Below are 21,299 nucleotides of genomic sequence, written 5' to 3'. Positions count from 1 at the left end.
AGCTGTGAGTCCTGATGAGCCGCAGGTGATCAGCCTCAGGTGATCAGGGTGAGGTCCTGATAAACTCAGCTACACAGCCACTCAGTCCCAAATGCAAGCCACCTGGAAGGAAAAACAAAAGACAGGACAAAAGACAAACAAAAAGGCAGCCAGGCCCCCCCAGCCATACAACAACTATCTCAGAATGTTCCTCAAGTTGATGTTGTCTGTATTTTTTGGCAGAGGAACTCTCTCAAAGTGCTTCTGTAGTTGATGGTGTTTTGGGTGGGGGTTTGCATTTTTGGCGGAGGACCTCTCTCAGAGTGCTCCTCTACTTGATGGTGTTTTGGGTGGGGGTTTGTATTTTTTAGAGGTGGAACTATCTCAGAATGTTCCTGAAGTTGATGTTGTTTTGGATGGAGGTTTGTATTTTTTTGGAGGATGACCCCTCTCAGAGTGCTTTTATAGTTGATGTTGTTTTGGATGGAGGTTTGTATTTTTTTGGAGGATGACCCCTCTCAGAGTGCTTTTATAGTTGATGGTGTTTTGGATGGAGTTTTGCATTTTTTGTAGGAGGACCCCCCTCGAGTGCTCCTCTAGTTGATGGTGTTTTGGATGTTTGTATTTTTTGGCGGAGGAATCTCTCAAAGTGCTCCTCTACTTGATGGTGTTTTGGGTGGGGGTTTGTATTTTTTGGCGGAGGACCTCTCTCAGAGTGCTTCTCTACTTGATGGTGTTTTGGGTGGGGGTTTGTATTTTTTGGCGGAGGACCTCTCTCAGAGGGCTCCTCTAGTTGATAGTGTTTTGGATGGAGGTCTGTATTTTTTGGAGGAGGAACTCTCTCAGAGTGCTCCTCCAGTTGATGGTGTTTTGGATGGAGGTTTCTATTTTTGGCGGAGGAAGTCTCTCTGAGTGCTTGTCTAGTTGATGGTGTTTTGGATGGTGGTCTGTATTTTTGCAGGAGGAACTCTCTCAGAATTCCTCTCACCTTGATGATGTTTTGGATGGTGGTCTGTATTTTTTGGCGGAGGACCTCTCTCAGAGTGCTCCTCTACTTGATGGTGTTTTGGGTGGGGGTTTGTATTTTTTAGAGGTGGAACTATCTCAGAATGTTCCTCAAGTTGATGTTGTTTTGGATGGAGGTTTGTATTTTTTGGAGGATGACCCCTCTCAGAGTGCTTTTATAGTTGATGGTGTTTTGGATGGAGTTTTACATTTTTTGTAGGAGGACCCCCCCTCGAGTGCTCATCTAGTTGATGGTGTTTTGGATGGTGGTCTGTATTTTTTGGCAGAGGAACTCTCTCAAAGTGCTTCTGTAGTTGATGGTGTTTTGGGTGGGGGTTTGCATTTTTGGAGGAGGAACTCTCTCAGAATTCCTCTCACCTTGATGATGTTTTGGATGGTGGTCTGTATTTTTTGGCGGAGGACCTCTCTCAGAGTGCTCCTCTACTTGATGGTGTTTTGGGTGGGGGTTTGTATTTTTTTCACGGAGGACCTCTCTCAGAGGGCTCCTCTAGTTGATAGTGTTTTGGATGGAGGTCTGTATTTTTTGGAGGAGGAACTCTCTCAGAGTGCTCCTCCAGTTGATGGTGTTTTGGATGGAGGTTTCTATTTTTGGCGGAGGAAGTCTCTCTGAGTGCTTGTCTGGTTGATGATGTTTTGGATGGTGGTCTGTATTTTTTGGCAGAGGAACTCTCTCAAAGTGCTTCTGTAGTTGATGGTGTTTTGGGTGGGGGTTTGCATTTTTGGAGGAGGAACTCTCTCAGAATTCCTCTCACTTTGATGATGTTTTGGATGGTGGTCTGTATTTTTTGGCGGAGGACCTCTCTCAGAGTGCTCCTCTACTTGATGGTGTTTTGGGTGGGGGTTTGTATTTTTTAGAGGTGGAACTATCTCAGAATGTTCCTCAAGTTGATGTTGTTTTGGATGGAGGTTTGTATTTTTTGGAGGATGCCCCCTCTCAGAGTGCTTTTATAGTTGATGGTGTTTTGGATGGAGTTTTACATTTTTTGTAGGAGGACCCCCCCTCGAGTGCTCCTCTAGTTGATGGTGTTTTGGATGGTGGTCTGTATTTTTTGGCAGAGGAACTCTCTCAAAGTGCTTCTGTAGTTGATGGTGTTTTGGGTGGGGGTTTGCATTTTTGGAGGAGGAACTCTCTCAGAATTCCTCTCACCTTGATGATGTTTTGGATGGTGGTCTGTATTTTTTGGCGGAGGACCTCTCTCAGAGTGCTCCTCTACTTGATGGTGTTTTGGGTGGGGGTTTGTATTTTTTAGAGGTGGAACTATCTCAGAATGTTCCTCAAGTTGATGTTGTTTTGGATGGAGGTTTGTATTTTTTGGAGGATGACCCCTCTCAGAGTGCTTTTATAGTTGATGGTGTTTTGGATGGAGTTTTGCATTTTTTGTAGGATGACCCCCTCGAGTGCTCCTCTAGTTGATGGTGTTTTGGATGGAGGTCTGTATTTTTGGGCGGATGAACTCTCTCAAAGTGCTTCTCTACTTGATGGTGTTTTGGGTGGGGGTTTGTATTTTTTGGCAGAGGAATCTCTCAAAGTGCTCCTCTACTTGATGGTGTTTTGGGTGGGGGTTTGTATTTTTTGGCGGAGGACCTCTCTCAGAGTGCTCCTCTACTTGATGGTGTTTTGGGTGGGGGTTTGTATTTTTTAGAGGTGGAACTATCTCAGAATGCTCCTCAAGTTGATGTTGTTTTGGATGGAGGTTGATGTTTTAGATGGAGTTTTGCATTTTTTTGTAGGAGGACCTCCCTTGAGTGCTCCTCTAGTTAATGATGTTTTGGATGGTGGTCTGTATTTTTTGGCGGAGGAACTCTCTCAAAGTGCTTCTGTAGTTGATGGTGTTTTGGGTGGGGGTTTGCATTTTTGGAGCAGGACTTCTCTCCGATTGCTCCTCTAGTAGATGGTGTTTTAGATGAAAGTTTGTATTTTTTGGATTATGACCTCTCTCACAGTGCTCCTCTGGTTGATCGTGTTTTGGATGGAGGTCTATATTTTTTGGCGGAGGAACTCTCTGCGAGTCCTCATCTAATAGATGGTGTTTTGGATGAGGTCTGTATTTTTAGGAGGAGGACCTGTGTCAGAGTGTTCCTCTAGTTGATGTTTTTTGGAGGAGGAACTGTCTCAGAATACTTCTCACGTTGATGATGTTTTGGATGGAGGATTGTATTTTTTGGAGGATGACCTCTCTCAGAATGCTGCTCTCGTTAATGGTGTTTTGGATGGAGTTTTGCATTTTTTGTAGGATGACCCCCTCGAGTGCTCCTCTAGTTGATGGTGTTTTGGATGGAGGTCTGTATTTTTTGGCGGATGAACTCTCTCAGAGTGCTTCTCTACTTGATGGTGTTTTGGGTGGGGGTTTGTATTTTTTGGCGGAGGACCTCTCTCAGAGTGCTCCTCTACTTGATGGTGTTTTGGGTGGGGGTTTGTATTTTTTAGAGGTGGAACTATCTCAGAATGCTCCTCAAGTTGATGTTGTTTTGGATGGAGGTTGATGTTTTAGATGGAGTTTTGCATTTTTTTTGTAGGAGGACCTCCCTTGAGTGCTCCTCTAGTTAATGATGTTTTGGATGGTGGTCTGTATTTTTTGGCGGAGGAACTCTCTCAAAGTGCTTCTGTAGTTGATGGTGTTTTGGGTGGGGGTTTGCATTTTTGGAGCAGGACCTCTCTCCGATTGCTCCTCTAGTAGATGGTGTTTTGGATGAAAGTTTGTATTTTTTTGATTATGACCTCTCTCACAGTGCTCCTCTGGTTGATCGTGTTTTGGATGGAGGTCTATATTTTTTGGCGGAGGAACTCTCTGCGAGTCCTCATCTAATAGATGGTGTTTTGGATGAGGTCTGTATTTTAGGAGGAGGACCTGTGTCAGAGTGTTCCTCTAGTTGATGTTTTTTGGAGGAGGAACTGTCTCAGAATACTTCTCACGTTGATGATGTTTTGGATGGAGGATTGTATTTTTTGGAGGATGACCTCTCTCAGAATGCTGCTCTCGTTAATGGTGTTTTGGATGGAGTTTTGCATTTTTTGTAGGATGACCCCCTCGAGTGCTCCTCTAGTTGATGGTGTTTTGGATGGAGGTCTGTATTTTTTGGCGGATGAACTCTCTCAGAGTGCTTCTCTACTTGATGGTGTTTTGGGTGGGGGTTTGTATTTTTTGGCGGAGGAATCTCTCAAAGTGCTCCTCTACTTGATGGTGTTTTGGGTGGGGGTTTGTATTTTTTGGCGGAGGACCTCTCTCAGAGTGCTCCTCTACTTGATGGTGTTTTGGGTGGGGGTTTGTATTTTTTAGAGGTGGAACTATCTCAGAATGCTCCTCAAGTTGATGTTGTTTTGGATGGAGGTTGATGTTTTAGATGGAGTTTAGCATTTTTTTGTAGGAGGACCTCCCTTGAGTGCTCCTCTAGTTAATGATGTTTTGGATGGTGGTCTGTATTTTTTGGCGGAGGAACTCTCTCAAAGTGCTTCTGTAGTTGATGGTGTTTTGGGTGGGGGTTTGCATTTTTGGAGCAGGACCTCTCTCCGATTGCTCCTCTAGTAGATGGTGTTTTGGATGAAAGTTTGTATTTTTTGGATTATGACCTCTCTCACAGTGCTCCTCTGGTTGATCGTGTTTTGGATGGAGGTCTATATTTTTTGGCGGAGGAACTCTCTGCGAGTCCTCATCTAATAGATGGTGTTTTGGATGAGGTCTGTATTTTTAGGAGGAGGACCTGTGTCAGAGTGTTCCTCTAGTTGATGTTTTTTGGAGGAGGAACTGTCTCAGAATACTTCTCACGTTGATGATGTTTTGGATGGAGGATTGTATTTTTTGGAGGATGACCTCTCTCAGAATGCTGCTCTCGTTAATGATGTTTTGGGTGGAGGTTTGTATTTTTTTGTAGCAGTACCTCTCTCCGAGTGCTCCTCTCGCTGATGATTTTTGGATGGTCTGTCTGCGCCGCGGTTCACCTGTGCACGGTTTGTCTGATTGGACAGCCTGCGCGCCTGTCTCCGCCCCTCCCGCGCGCTGCCCCGCCCCCGCTCAGCCTGCGCGCGCGGAGCCCGTCAGTCGGCTGTCTTCCAGCCGAAGAGCGCGAGCTTCACCTCTGTGACTGCACGTGCGCCGCTACACAGATGCGGTCGCCGCGCGCCGCTTCCCACTGACTCGGAGACTCGCTCTTCACCTCGAACGGACCGCGTGCGGTTATTTTGTGGACGCGTCATGCAGCCTCGCTCGTGGACCTGTGCGTTTCGGCTGCTGGCGTGGACGTGGTTTTGGAGCGTGACGTTGCCTGGAGTTCGGTGCATCCCCGCTAATGAAGGTAAAAACACGCACGCGGTATTTGTCTGCGCTGCACAAACACCTGTCAAACATTAACGTTAAGGACAGCTGCGTCCCGAGGACTGTTTGTTCTCCAAACGACAATAAAACTGAAATATAAATTAACCTTTGGACTCAAAACTGTGCGATAAGCGGCGCGTCTTTTAATACCAAAAAGTCATAATGTCACTAAAATACCACAAAACAGCACAAAGTGCCTTTATGTCACCCACCTGATTTTACGTGCACTTAATTTCTTATTTAAAATACGTGGGGAGTGAACTGGATTTTAATTTATTTGATGTTTTAAACATGCATTTATTCATGTTGCTTTTATTTAGAAATGTTCTGGTGGAGTAAATAAAAATAACAACAAAAATGGTAAAACAAGAGTCAGATCAGAAAGTTGACTTCAAAGAGAAAGTGAAGAGAAAGTAAATGGATAAAGAATTAATGTCCGGTTATTCCTGAAAATTTAACAAGAGAGGAAAACTGCAAACTTTGATTTATCGACTTTCAGATTATTTGATCGCTGTAAATGTGATGGTTTTGAGGTTTGGATTGCTGGTCAGTCAAAACAAGCCATTTAAAGGTGTGGCCTTATCAGTTTAGTTAGTTTTTCTTGACCTTTACCAGTATTTTATTATCTACTCATGATTAAACAATGGGAAGATTTTTTTATTTGGCAGTGAAAATGCCACAGGATTGAAGAAGAAAGTACAAAAGGAAAGAGGTACACCTGTGTCATAATAAAATTAATTTAGATGTGCACATATAAATCAATACAACATAAGTTCCTATGCGTATATACAGTACATATGTGTGCATGTGCACATACCGATAAGGATTGTCTTATCACACAATGTGTCTGCAGAAATGGATAGACAGGTGATCATTAACCTCCACCCCGAATCTGTTGGTGTTGTGGACATAACAATGCTCACATGTAATCTGTCAAACACTGGGGGGGGGTTATACATTCCTTCCACTCCCACATGATCAGAATGTGCCCAAATAATATAATTTAGTTATATTCCTCATCTAACATAAGAAAAATATTATTTGGACACATTCTGATCACGTGCAACTGATGTACATATTAAAATCATCTAAATCCAACACAACTGTTTTCAGTGAATAGAATAAAGGAGTATTTAAAAAAGTCTCAAAAAATGACATTTTGACATGTTAAGGTATACAACATATGGTTTCCCATTCTGGCTCTTATTGGCACCTCTTTAAATTTGCAAATATTAATCTCTTATTCAGTTAATCCGGGGATTATCATTGCATTGTGATTTGTCTTTAAAATATCTATGAATAATGCAAAAATTAAATTGGACATCACTTTTACTGAGGTGGAGGACACATCTTCACCGTTCTTTATGAAAATCTATTGAGATTTTCTGTCTTTTTTTTTTTTTGACTGGTGAGAATTGAACTTCTATATACAACAATGGGTGAGAGCCAGGGGTCCCTCCTGGGTGGATCCCAGTCAGTTTTTCATTGCTTTAGAACAGTTTAAATCCAGGTTAACAAAAGAGGAAAAAGATGTGGTTTAAATCCAGATTAAACAGCTTCAAAGCATTCTAAGATGTACACAGCTGGTGTCGAACTGCTAAAGTCTTCAGTTTCACACAACTTTAATCCAGTTTACATTAGATGAAGAGCTGTTAAACTAAACATTCTTAATCAATGCAGATTAAATATAATTGAAAGCGACTTCTATTGGACTGGTCCTCTTTGAAACCATCAGAATAAGAAAACATTTAAATGAAAGCCTTTTAACGTCTTAGAAGCATTAAAAAAAACAGTATAAACCACTTTAAAAATGAGAAATGTGTGAAATATGGTTCCCACCCTATTGTCTGCAGCGTTTTAATAGCTTGAGATGAATGCCATTGTTTAAAGAACATAAACTGGAGAAGAGGCAGCATCCATCAACATGCTCATTCTTCACATGGCAGATTTATTTGTTCATGTTTAGATGAACAAAAGTGGTTCCCAATGTGGGGCCACTGAACACTCAGGGGTCCTGGATTGGTTTGTCTGCTCAAAGGTTTTGGATCAGGGTTCACTGGTGTAAATTATATGGAATCTTAAAAAAGCTCCTCAGCTGGAGATCTGCTGGTTCAAGTCTATTTAGATTTGAAACCAATGGGACTGTCACTTAAAAGTTAAACAACATGATGAAAATTAAGGCAGATTAGGTTGGTTGGGAGATACCACTTCACATCTAAATGCACTCTTAAAAACTTAAGATTTGAAACAATAGCAACTTCCACCAAACGCATAGGACGGAAGGCTTAATATCATCTCAGGAAGCATTTACAATCATTTTCCCATAAATTCTGAGGCACACATGTTTGGCACAACACACGTTATCCAGCAGGGGGCAGATTAGTCATGAATCATTTCTAGTTTTCAGCTGAGTGTCTTTGATTTGTTTGTGATGGCCCCAGCTTCATGTGTAGGGCTGCAATTAATCAGTTATTTTCATCCATGATTAATCGAACGATTAAGTGATTAGTTGCTGTGTCCAAAAATATTAGAAATTGTAAAAAATGTCAATCAGTTTTTTCCAAAGCCCAAGATGATGCCTTCAAATGTCTTGTTTTGTCCACAACACATTATGACAATTTTAAAGAAACTAGTAAAATAAATAATAAAACATTCACATTTAGTCAGTCCTTTTGGCATTTCCTTGTTTTTCACTCGGGGTCATCACAGCAGATCAGAGGTGGAGCTGCATGTTGATTTGGCACAAATTTTACACTGGATACCCTTCCTGATGCACCCCCATACTGGAGAATGGACAGGGGTGAGTTTGAACCAGGAACTTTCTGCACTGGAAATAAGCACACTTAACTGCTTGTCCACATCATTATTTATTTATTTAATGTCTCAAAACTGGGTCACTGGCTAACTAGTGACCTAAGACTACAACTAGGATGTCTTTGGTTCCAGGTGTCTTAGGAGGATCCTTGTGTAACACTGGAATGATTTGGTGTCAAATGAGCGATTACTTTTGTTTTGTTGTTGTTCATGCAAGTACCAGATTCGTACCGTCCACCAGATCCAGTGTACGCATTAGCTCAACAAAAGCAATCAGAGGTTTCTGATGTCCGCCAAGGGTTGATGAGGACGAGATGCAATTCACATCGTGGCCTGGACTGTACCTGGATCCGGATTCCACTACACAATGCAATAATTGCATACTGATCCAGAATGGTCTGATTGATCAAGATATTGCAATCTGATATTTAATTCACAAGCTGAAACAAAATAGTGTCTTCCTGATGTTGGTTTTACATCATGATGGCGTATCTGTGAAGTAGTTTTGACGTAATCCTTCTACAAATTGAAATCCTGATCCAGAATCTGGATCCGGATCCAGATCACCTCTCAAATTTAATGGAGTCTTCCAAGGCCGAACACCATTGTGTGGTGAAAATTTGATGAGAATCTGTGAAGTAGTTTTGACATAATCCTTCAAAGTCTGTATAAAGTGAAATCTCGATCCAGAATACGGACCCAGATCTGGATCACCTCCAAAATTTAATGGAGTCTTCCATGCCGTAATACCTATCTGTGGTGCAGATTTACTAGTTTTTTTTCTTTCTTTTTTAGCATAATCCTTCAAAGGCTATATAAAGTGAAATCTTGATCCAGAATCTGGATCCTGGACACCTCCAAAATTTAATGGAGTCTTCCATGCCCTAATATCGATCTTTGGTGAAACTTTCTTCAAAATCCGTGCAGTAGATTTAACGTAACCCTGCTGACAGACAGTCAGGCAAAAGTCTGACAGTCTGTTTTGTTAAGAAACATTAAGACCGGTACTACTGCTGTTATTTATCCAGAACAGTCTGTCTGTGCTTGCAGCGGTCCGGCAGGCCTTATGGATCCGATACTGACAGTTCCATTTCAATATTTTCTCCTTTGTCCTGCTTGTAGTGTTCCCTGTAGTTGATGTAGTTATTTTGGAGAACATGCGTCAACAATGCTTGCAGTGAATGCGCCGAGGACTTGAAATCATGGGGTCACAGTCGTGTAGTTAACAGGAAGTATGTGTTGTTGTTTTTTTTTTTTTTTTTTTTTTTTTTTTAAGGTAATGGTCATTGTCTGACAGTAAATCTGTGTGGATCAGTGGATGCTCTTGCATATTTCACCCATATTGGCCTGTCTTCATTGGCTTCCTGTTAATTCTAGAATAGAATTTAAAATTATTCTTCTTACTTATAAGGTTTTGAATAATCAGGTCCCATCTTATCTTAGGGACCTCATAGTACCATATCACCCCAATAGAGTGCTTCACTCTCAGACTGCAGGCTTACTTGTAGTTCCTAGGGTTTTTAAGAGTAGAATGGGAGGCAGAGCCTTCAGCTTTCAGGCTCCTCTCCTCTGGAACCAGCTCCCAATTCAGATCAGGGAGACAGACACCCTCTCTACTTTTAAGATTAGGCTTAAAACTTTCCTTTTTGGTAAAGCTTATAGTTAGGGCTGGATCAGGTGACCCTGAACCATCCCTTAGTTATGCTGCTATAGACTTAGACTGCTGGGGGGTTCCCATGATGCACTGAGTGTTTCTTTCTCTTTTTGCTCTGTATGCACCACTCTGCATTTAATCATTAGTGATCGATCTCTGCTCCCCTCCACAGCATGTCTTTTTCCTGGTTCTCTCCCTCAGTCCCAACCAGTCCCAGCAGAAGACTGCCCCTCCCTGAGCCTGGTTCTGCTGGAGGTTTCTTCCTGTTAAAAGGGAGTTTTTCCTTCTCACTGTCGCCAAGTGCTTGCTCACAGGGGGTCGTTTTGACCGTTGGGGTTTTTCCGTAATTATTGTATGGCTTTGCCTTACAATATAAAGCGCCTTGGGGCAACTGTTTGTTGTGATTTGGTGCTATATAAATAAAATTGATTTGATTTGCTTGAAGTGGAATGTTTGCATTAGTTATCTGTGCGGTTAATCACTCATAGTGCAGCAGACAAGTGTAAGAGTCGTTCAGGTGATTATACAAATACTTCTAAGAAGTCCTTTTCTTCAAAAAAGCTGTTAGCCACATGAAATTTGAATTTTTAATGTTTGGGGGGTATAATGTTAGTCATTCTGGAAGTTTCCAGTCTTCGTGTGTAGTGGCTGTGCTCTCTCGTTTCTGTGTTGTGTTGTGATTAACTCCTCCCACTTGCTCCACTTGGGATGTGAACTCATGGTCTCTGGAATGACAGGCAGCCGCTCTCGCAAGTCGCCTAAAACCCGGGCAGACCGGTATCCTTTGGCTGTCTGGAGAGTGAGGTCTATTGACTACCACATGCACTGATATGAGAGCAAAGCAAACTCCATCACAAAGAATCTCTCTGTGTTCTATCCTTACTTAAACCCACAAGCCAATACAGTTTAATGGGGTGTGGCCATTGCAGTGCACAAGCTACTACCTTGGACCCATTGGTAACAGTTAGGTAAGCAGTGAGGACTATTGTTCTTCCAAAGGACATGACTGACTTTAAAAGCAAAAATACTACCTCTGCTACTACATCCTTACACCCCAAACACTTTCACACGTTCTGCAGCATGTATGTACACTTATTAATGCCATACACAATCCATCTAAAAAGCATGAAAATATTGCCTGAAGTTAAATTAAAATCCCCCCAGTCCACAGAACAATATATAACAGGCAAATAGACCAAGATTCTGAAAATATATGCCAAAAATACATATTTCTGGACGCCATCTTTTTTTAAAAAAAAGGCTGCCATCTTGAAAATTGAAGTGGCTAATGGTCACAAAAAAGCGGCTAATGGTCATAAGTACCATTGTGCCAAATGTGGTGCTTGCGTCACAGAATGAAAGATTCTTAAGATGTGTGAATTTATCTGCTGCACTATCAGTGGAACCGTCCGCTTTAGTTTTGTACACAGTAATATGGATTTATGATGCAACTGGGTGGGGCTGGAAACTTGGCGATATACAGTCAGGTGACTGCTGCAGAGTGTTTTTTGTTCGTGTTGAGATGGTCACACACAAATGTGCAGTTGATAAATAGGTTTATACCTTCAGTATTTTCATGTAGAGGCAGATTTGAGCCTGAAAATAAGTGAGTTATAAAGGCTTCCAGTGTTGGTCATACAAATGGTTTGCTGTATTTGTGCAAAATGACATAATTGGAAAAAAAAATTGTTTCGGTGCATTAGAGAAAAAAGGCCAGGCTGGTGAAGGAGTCCAGACAGTTAAAACTAAAGAGGCGAATACCAAGACAAAATGTCATGTTTGACACTTGAACCATTGTTTCCAGATTAGATTAAGTGACGGATGACATTCATTCAGCACTTAAATCCATTAAGCCAAATGTGAACAACACACTGGCATTTCAAGGAGAAATGTATCAGCCCCCCCCACTGGAAATCCATTTCAACACATTTAAAACAATCAAATATCCTTGAAGTGACTAAAAGATGTCGGAATCAGTTTTTCTTGCTTTTAATATCAGATGACTGTCACAGCTAAGCTCCACTTGTTCAACGGTTTGATCCTCAGAGAACGAGATGTAGTGAAAGAGGTAAGCCATCCCTTATGATCTAGTTCAGCTTCACTTATCTCTTCTTTATGGCCTAATTAGTTGTCTAATCGCCTCCTCAGGACATCTTTTATTACTCTCTGCAGAACGGTTGAGACGGGTAGTGTCGGTGAGGGTGTTTGTTGGGAGGGGCTTCCCTGTGACAGTTTCTTGCTCACTCAAGTATAGATTTCTGCTTACGTCTCCTCTTTGCTGGAATAATAGATTTTCATTTTAAATTGATGCAGATTGTTTGGTCAGACACTGGGACAGTGCTGATGTGTCCACCAACTGTCAGTCTGATGTGTTGACATTAATGTCTGTGTGCAACTCAGTCTTATGTGATATGGAATCGTAGGTGGCTGTGGAATCCCAGTTTTGATCTGCATGATCGTCCACAGTGAGGACTGGAAAACTGTCCAGGTATCTCAGCTGCTGCTGTTGTCTGCTTTAACTCTTTGCCGGTGGCTCCTTTTAAAGTTGGCATATGTGTGTTGTACCAGAGTTTGCCATATCGTCCCGTCACGTGCATTCTCTTCTAGTAGCAGTTTTAGGGAAGATGCCAACATGCAGTGTTGACCTTTAAAGTGTAGGTGACACCAAAAAAAAATGTGCACAAATAATCACTAAAAAATGATGAAATGTTGATCCTGAATAATAAAAGTTGATAAGTGTGCAGGTGTTTCACAGGTGTTGAAATACTTATTTGCAGCGGTAACATACAAATAAATTATTAAAAAATCATACATTGTAATTTCCGATTTTTTTTTTCTTAGATTGTCTCTCACAGTGGACATGCACGTAAGATGAAAATTTCAGACCCCTCCATGATTTCTAAGTGGGAGAACTTGCAAAATCGCAGGGTGTTCAAATACTTATTTTCCTCACTATATATGAACACGCGAACGCCCGAATATGAAAGTTGCTGACGGCTCATAGACAGGGCTGGTCAGCTTTCAATCTGTGTGGTTTTTCAGTTGCTGTTTAGATATTTATGGAGTACGTTCATGTCCGACTTGCTTTTTCTAATCGTGTTTTTAGCTTCTGGGTTGTGTTTAAAAAAAAAAAAAAAAAAAAGAAGTGTTTCGGACTGATTCTCATGGAAACCGGTCCGATATGGGAAAATAGCTGACCGGTAATCAGCCAATCAGAACGCGCGTAGCATCACAGCCATATAATAAAGCTGCTTATAAGTCAACAATTCCATGGACGCGATTTCCCCAAAACACTAACGTCCCATTTTTGTCTTGTTGTTGCTTGAAGAGTTCAAAGTCATGAGAAAAACAGGACTTTAAAGTTTTTTTGTAAATGTATGTGTATGGAATAGTTTATTTGTAATTGTATAAGTAGTGTTGTACACATATCAGCTAAACATTAAAAAAAGGTACAAAAACATGACAATGATAAACACACTAAAGGTGTACAAACAATTTCAGAATGTGCTGTAATCCTTTAAATTTGTGATCATGTTTAGTGTGGAGGATTAACACTGCTCCCCCCCTTAAATATTTGACAGTGAACCTGCTGGATTCTCGCTCTGTGATGGGGGACCTAGGCTGGGTGGCCTATCCAAAAAATGGGGTGAGTACAACTGTTATGAAGCTCAGCTCTATAAATCTACAATAATAATTGTTGTGAAATATAACAATTTTGATTTTGTTTTACACTTGTCATGGCAACAACTGAAACAGAGTTCATGTGCATATTTCATCAGGTTATCTTGTTGGAGTTAGAACATTTCTGTTTTGAAGAGAAATACTGAACAGCTTTGATATTAATACACCTGAGTTCATGAACACATCTGTAAAGTTGTGGGGCTGCAAGAAACAACTACATATAGTTGTTCAGTATCCCTAAATAGTAATTTATCTTATTCACTGTTTTAAATTTAATTAATGGAACCCACTAAATGGTGAATTTCCTGTTGAGGAACGGCCTACTGCGCCTCCCTCAAGGCATTCTGGAGTTGAAAAACAGTGTTTGGTATCGGGATATGAGCGCAAATGCGACAATCCAGAACATCCCATAAGTGTTATGAGTTTGCCGCGCATCCTCCTCGTGTCACAGAACCTCCTGCTTAAGTGGCTGATAGTCGACTCTTGAACATTTATACATCTGGCTGAATTCCGCGCAGCATGCTAATGGCGCATTCATGAAGAGTTTCAGTGAGGTGTAGCAAAAATACAGCAAATTTCAAATTTTATCATTTGCTTTTATAGGCCCCATATACCCCAACAAAAGTGCCACTCCTAATTGTTACAGACAGCTTCATTGATCAAAACATGCCACACCTCTGTAATTCTGTCCAGGTGCTCACCAGCGTCCGTTGTCGTTTTGTGTGCAAACGCATGTTTTCAGAACAAGGAGTTGTTTCAACAAGTCATTAACAATGTTAAAATGCTAAATTTTGTGCAAGCTTTGTGATGGTGAGGATTTGGTTCTTTCCTCTTTTAGTGAAAAAACTTGATATTACAACCCCTGGCAAAAATTATGGAATCACCAGCCTCTGAGGATGTTCATTCAGTTGTTTAATTTTGTAGAAAAAAAAAGCAGATCACAGACATGACACAAAACTAAAGTCATTTCAAATGGCAACTTTCTGGCTTTAAGAAACACTATAAGAAATCAAGAAAAAAAGATTGTGGCAGTCAGTAACGGTTACTTTTTTAGACCAAGCAGAGGAAAAAAATATGGAATCACTCAATTCTGAGGAAAAAATTATGGAATCACCCTGTAAATTTTCATCCCCAAAACTAACACCTGCATCATATCAGATCTGCTCGTTAGTCTGCATCTAAAAAGGAGTGAACACACCTTGGAGAGCTGTTGCACCAAGTGGACTGACATGAATCATGGCTCCAACACGAGAGATGTCAGTTGAAACAAAGGAGAGGATTATCAAACTCTTAAAAGAGAGTAAATCATCACGCAGTGTTGCAAAAGATGTTGGTTGTTCACAGTCAGCTGTGTCTAAACTCTGGACCAAATACAAACAACATGGGAAGGTTGTTAAAGGCAAACATACTGGTAGACCAAGGAAGGACATCAAAGCGTCAAGACAGAAAACTTAAAGCAATATGTCTCAAAAATCGAAAAATGTACAACAAAACAAATGAGGAACGAATGGGAGGAAACTGGAGTTAACGTCTGTGATCGAACTGTAAGAAACCGCCTAAAGGAAATGGGATTTACATACAGAAAAGCTAAACGAAAGCCATCATTAACACCTAAACAGAAAAAAAACAAGGTTACAATGGGCTAAGGAAAAGCATTCGTGGACTGTGGATGACTGGATGAAAGTCATATTCAGTGATGAATCTCGAATCTGCATTGGGCAAGGTGATGATGCTGGAACTTTTGTTTGGTGCCGTTCCAATGAGATTTATAATGATGACTGCCTGAAGAGAACATGTAAATTTCCACAGTCATTGATGATATGGGGCTGCATGTCAGGTAAAGGCACTGGGGAGATGGCTGTCATTACATCATCAATAAATGCACAAGTTTACGTTGATATTTTGGACAATTGAAAGGATGTTTGGGGATGTTTCAAGATGATAATGCATCTTGCCATAGAGCAAAAACTGCGAAAACACTCCTTGTAAAAAGACACATAGGGTCAATGTCAACGAGTAGATCTGATTTGATGCAGGTGTTAGTTTGGGGGATGAAAATTTACAGGGTGATTCCATAATTTTTTCCTCAGAATTGAGTGATTCCATATTTTTTTCCTCTGCTTGGTCTAAAAAAGTAACCGTTACTGACTGCCACAATCTTTTTTTCTTGATTTCTTATAGTGTTTCTTAAAGCCAGAAAGTTGTCATTTGAAATGACTTTAGTTTTGTGTCATGTCTGTGATCTGCTTTTTTTTCTACAAAATTAAACAACTGAATGAACATCCTCAGAGGCCGGTGATTCCATAATTTTTGCCAGGGGTTGTAAACATTTTTACATGTTTTAAACTAATTTAAACAGGTTTTAATCTAACTCAGTGGTTTAATCAGATTTAATTCATTTCATATATAGGCAATCTGGTCTTAAACTTTTCTTTGATATTTAAAATGGTTTAACACATTTGACTGTTTTAAAACTTTTTCAAAGCACTTTCAAGCAAATTGAAAATCGGATTCAAACAAAATGAACTGATACAAAAGTAAAGATTCATCATTTGTCTTATCAAGACTTAGAACTGACAGTTCGTTTTTGGCCTAAATACAATTTATGAATGAGATCCTCAAAGTCAGTGTAGAATTTATTGTTCCCTATCCAGGAATTGAATTTCCATTTCAAGTATTCCCACAGCAATGACTAATTAAAGAATGACTCACCGCAGTTATGAAAATAGTTATTTTAAGGTATTATGTCTTGTATTTTTAATGGAAACAAAATGATGTTTAGGAAATGTATTAATGAATTGTAGAGTTTCAACACTTTGGTTTGTCACCTTTCCTGAGGGGAAAAAAAAAAAATGAATTCCGACCCCTCCAGAGAACTGATCGTGCTCTGGTTGGTTTAGAGAGAAATTCATTTCTGGATCCATTTTATCCAAATGAAAAATCTCTCACATGGTCACATGTAAATCTGTACACAGTGGAATAATAGTGCTGACCAGAGTATTTTCATAGCTTTGGCTTTTCTCATTACAGCCTGTTTGTGGCCATATGTAGATGGAACGATAGTGCTGATAAAAGCAGGTGCGGTCGTATTAATGAAGGTGTAATGTGTGCGTTTAGTGCATTCAGGCTGGACGTCGGGTGGGTGTGGAAAATTAAAGACGGAATAAGAGAATGCCAGAATCTATCACTGAGGAGAACCTCAAAGGACAATTCCTGCATTCACTTCACGCACGCTTCACTGCTGCTTAATGGAGGGTATCATGTATATATAGTAACATAATGTAGCAATTATAGAATATTTAATTAATAATTTCAAAATGAAAAAGAAGCCTACATATAGTACCACATTAAAGATGTGATACACGATGCATCATTGGATTGAAACTGCAGTACATTGGCAAATTAACGCAGTCCCTGCCCCACGAGACAACACATACCCAGGGATAATCTGCACATTTATTAAGCCTGTGCACGGTAACACTTGCAGAGGTATTGTTTTTGATCCTATGTGTCTGTACATAACTCTGAGTTTTGAGCTGATTTGGACTAATCTCTTGAGGGTGAGCCAAGGACAAAATGACTTGGTTTTGAGAAAAAATTGATGAGAAGCCAAGGCCAAAATTTTGTTCCAATGCTTATGCTAGTTTCTTAAGGTTTTTCCCATTTTGCTTGAGGTCACATTGAATGTGCACAGATTTTACAACATATGTCCTTCTTGGTGCTCTTATCCTTCAGATACGTGGAGGCTTGAGCATGGGTGGCTTTGAACTGGGGACCTTTGTATTTGGGAAGCAGAACAAATATATGTTCTCCACCAGGTGATTTAATTGATGAAATCACCTGGTGGAGTTGGTGGTTACAAAGAAAGCTGAACCCTCTTTTCCCTTTCTGGAGTCAGGTTGACACCTATGCATATATCTCCTTTCTACTGGGTCATATGACCTTTGACCTTGGCTGTCATGGAAAGGGCAAACTCATTTAGAATGCTACCTCCAGGAATTGGTTAAAGATACACCCATGATTAGTATTAAACACTAATATAAAGTAATATATTGCCTTTTTATTGGTCATGTGACCTTTTGAGTTTTGGTGACCTTGAGTACCTCGACCAGTTTGTAGCCAATATGTGTTACACATGGTGGAAGGGTTGTGTGTTTATTGAGGTTAAAGTAGTTAAATTTTTTATCAAATCAAAGTAACACAGCACCACAGATTATGGTGTTAATTAATTATAAAGAATTAATTACGTGAATTGGTGTCAAACATTACACTGCGGTTGTTGAACTTGGAGTTTCCCTTTGTCGGTTCAGTTTATTTGGAATTTGCATTGATGCCCAAATTTCATGGTATCTTAAGTCTGCTGATATTTGAGGAAATTTGACATAAATAACATCTAGACTGGTGACAGCTAACATTATGGCTGATTTGCTGAGTCATGTAATATGATCCCACAAAATTCTACCATACTGAAGCCTGAACGTTTCCTGAAACACATCGATATATCACTTACAGAACGCCAATCTAAATGAACGTAGCTGCTTTATTGAGTTTCTGTGCTTCATGACCAACAAGCTGGATTTGTTGCCTACGAACATGATTGTACAGCTGTGCTTGACAACATATGTTGATGAGGAGATCGAGAGCTCCAAGAAAAAGCTATTTGGCCTTTGTGTGGATGAAAAAACTTCACGTAGGAGAATCAGGAAAGGATCAAAGAAAAACAAACAAAACTTAGAAAGCTATCATCAAGCTACTTCAAGAGGATGGTAGGGACATGCCAGTCTTTGTGGTAAGAGACGCAAGTAAGTTGCTGCCCTTCAACTTTGACAATATTGATGTTTTATCACTACTGAAACAAAGACGACTCAAGATGAAGTTGATACATGTTGAAGGCCTGCGTTAGCTCACAAAATAAGGCTTGTGATGACTTGAGGAGTGTGGTGGCTGAAGTTAAATTGCTTCTGAGACGCCTAGAACTCCCTGTGCATAAATGCACAGCGAGTTGCCCTTCTGTTGCCTGAGGTCAACAGAAGGGTCTGCTGTGAATCCTGACCCTGACACCTGGAGAACTGTCACCAGAGTCAATGGTAAAATAAGGAAGATACAAGATGGAACCCAAATTCAAGCAAAAGCTCAAAGACCAAAGGGAATTGTGGGTGCAGTGAAGGGTTCCTGTCTTCAGGCTGTGTCTAAAACTGAAAGAAAGTGTGTATCCACTTCCAGTGGTCAGTAAACTAAGTCTACTGAGGTACAACAGCAGAGGTTTCCCCAAGGTTGCAAGAGATCTTGATCTTTGACAGGATCTGATGTACGCGTTGGACAGCAATGACATTATAAGTCAGAAAACATGGTACAGTAAGCGGGACTTGCATAACCCAAACAATCTACACCGACTTTTCCATTGCATCTGAGCTTCATCAACTGACCTCACAGATGTTGTGTATGGGAGTTTGCAGTTCTTCGGCGTTAGCAACTGGACAGATACATTAAGCCTTTGCATCTCAATTTAAATTGGTATATTGCTATACAAGTTGAAATCAGTGCTAAAAAAATTATTGATTATTAATTTATATCTACCTAATCAGTGCAGGGAAAATGAAGAAAAGTACTTGGATGATTTGGGTGTTCAGGCTGCTTTAATTGAGCAATTTCACTCCACTGCTGTGGTATTGATTGATGACTGGAATGTAAACCTGAAGGATCCAGCCAATTCCTTATTTGCCAAGCATATGTTTAACTTCTGTGATGATCACAATCTCATAATTTCTTCTTGTCGTGTGTTACCCAGTGACAGTTGCACCTATGTCAGTGACTCTTGGGGTTCTGAATCCTGGGTAGACCATGTTGTGTCTACAGAAGCCTTTGACGGTGCTTTCAGTGATTATGAATGTATGTTATAACTTGACAGATGAAGGTCATATTCCAGTTGCTTTATATCTGGAGGTTGAAGAGATACCTAGTATGATGAATATTGCCAACAGTTGCACCCATAGACTGAACTGAGAAATTCTTTCTGAAGCAGAGTATAATAGATATGCCTGTATAACTGATGCTCTGTTAAAGATTTTTCCTGTATATGCTTGTGTGTATTGCAGACAGGGCCGGCCCAAGCCTTTATGGGGCCTTAAGCAGAATTTCATTTGGGGGGCCCCCTACCATCACCTCAGCACCAGATGCCTCATTATTCCATAGGCTACACTGTTATGTGTGTAACATACCCACAATCATTAGCATTATGTGTAATTATCTTACATCATACAGGTGTCATTCTTGTTTTTAACCTTAAAGGGGTAGCAAACTCATAAATATGTTTTAATTAACTTCTACATACAGAGTATAAGTATGGCTCATTAATTTAACTATTTGAAAGTAACATCAGCAGGCAGGAGACTGCATTTATAGTAAACACTTAAATAGTTTAATTTCTTTCAGATGTGCAATGGTGTGCAAAATGTTCAATATCCAAATACAAAATAGAATCAAATGACATTCACATTATCTTACAGAAAAATAAAGTTGTAATCAAAATAAAATACTTAAATAATAAATACAATACTTAAATAATCTCCAAAATTAACATAGAAATCCACAACATAACAGCAATGTGTGTGCATAGCAATGCACAAACATTGCACCAAATTAATCTGAGGAGTTGATCTGCCCTGCTATGTAACTCTAAGTTTTTCTTCGTAAGGAAGACTATCAAATGGCTTCGCCAAAATCCGGTCCACAACATTCAAATTGTCTGCCATTATGTGCAGCTAGCTACCTAGCTAGCTGGGACTGGCGCGAGGCTAGTGTGAAGTGTGTCCGCCTGTGAGTGCTTTGTGACGGTGGAGGAGCTCAGCAGCACCCGCTGCTCAGTAGGGACAGAAACTGCGATAGAAGTCAGAAAGAGTGATAGAAGTCAGTCTCCAAACACAAGGAGCTACAAAAAAACCCCACCAGAAATAGAAGCTCGATTTGTCGCTAGTCATTTTTAACAAAGAAAATGCCGCTAAGAGGATTAGGAAAGTCTCCGGTTCAACTCGGAACAGAATGAAAATGCTCCCACGGATGTTTACACCAAAAGATCGCTGATTCGCTCATTTCGCTGACAATCAAAAAGGGATTCAGCCTCAGACAGATCATCCAATCATCATTCAGAAGCTGTGCGTCCGGGCCAGCCAAGGCCAGCCCACTGCCCCATAGACCCCCAGACACGCTGAACGTCCGCTGGCCGGGGCAAAGCCCAGCATTTATCCAATGACTCGTCTCGTTTTGCTGCATGCTTTGTGTCGCTGTTGAAGTCTGCACACTGTTTAAAGCACTGTGAAGCTGCGGGTTTGAGTGAGAGGAAAGCCGCATTGTTACGTGATAAGAAGCTGATTCTGAACAAAAGTTGAGCGCGTTGTAACCAACACCGAGGTGGTTTTGTCCCGCGTAATGAACGGCTCCGTGGCGCGTCCCTCCGCTTTTCTTTCCATGAAAAAAACTCCTGTAACAGTGGAATGTGCCGGAAAAATTGCTGATGTCCATGACTTCTGCCTTTTTGTGAAAGTCAGACGAGGTCCCGGATCAACAAAGCCTTCACGTTGGAAATGATCTGGTTGTTTCAGTGGGGTGTCAGCCTGTTGATGGGAGCTGGGAGTTGTGGGCAGTCCTTAAAGCGGCAGTAACACTCCTTAATCTGTTTAATCCCCATAAAATCGTCCCTGAAAGCCATATTAATTTTTCGAATGGTGTCCACCTGGAGGTATCTCACAGTTTCTGGAAAAAAATTGATGCAGCAAAGCTCCAAATCGTTCGGACATTTATTCGCAATAAAAAATAGAGGAGAGGGTGGACCACACCTC

General features: G+C 40.6%; 1 protein-coding gene across 1 annotated transcript in view; it reads left to right on the top strand.

Annotated features, from left to right (window-relative positions):
• The first annotated feature begins 5,054 nt into the window (after positions 1–5,054).
• Positions 5,055–21,299, top strand: part of LOC117529226 (ephrin type-A receptor 5) — a 161,064-nt gene continuing 144,819 nt past the window's right edge. Inside the window, exons 1-2 of the mRNA XM_034191956.1 lie at positions 5,055–5,295; positions 13,365–13,429. Coding sequence (XP_034047847.1) covers positions 5,196–5,295; positions 13,365–13,429 — 165 coding nt within the window. The 5' untranslated portion in view covers positions 5,055–5,195. The remainder of the gene's footprint in view (positions 5,296–13,364; positions 13,430–21,299) is intronic.

The sequence above is a fragment of the Thalassophryne amazonica genome, chromosome 17, assembly GCF_902500255.1.
Source record: "Thalassophryne amazonica chromosome 17, fThaAma1.1, whole genome shotgun sequence".
Taxonomy (NCBI): domain Eukaryota; kingdom Metazoa; phylum Chordata; class Actinopteri; order Batrachoidiformes; family Batrachoididae; genus Thalassophryne; species Thalassophryne amazonica.
This window is presented reverse-complemented; position numbering and strand designations above follow the sequence as displayed.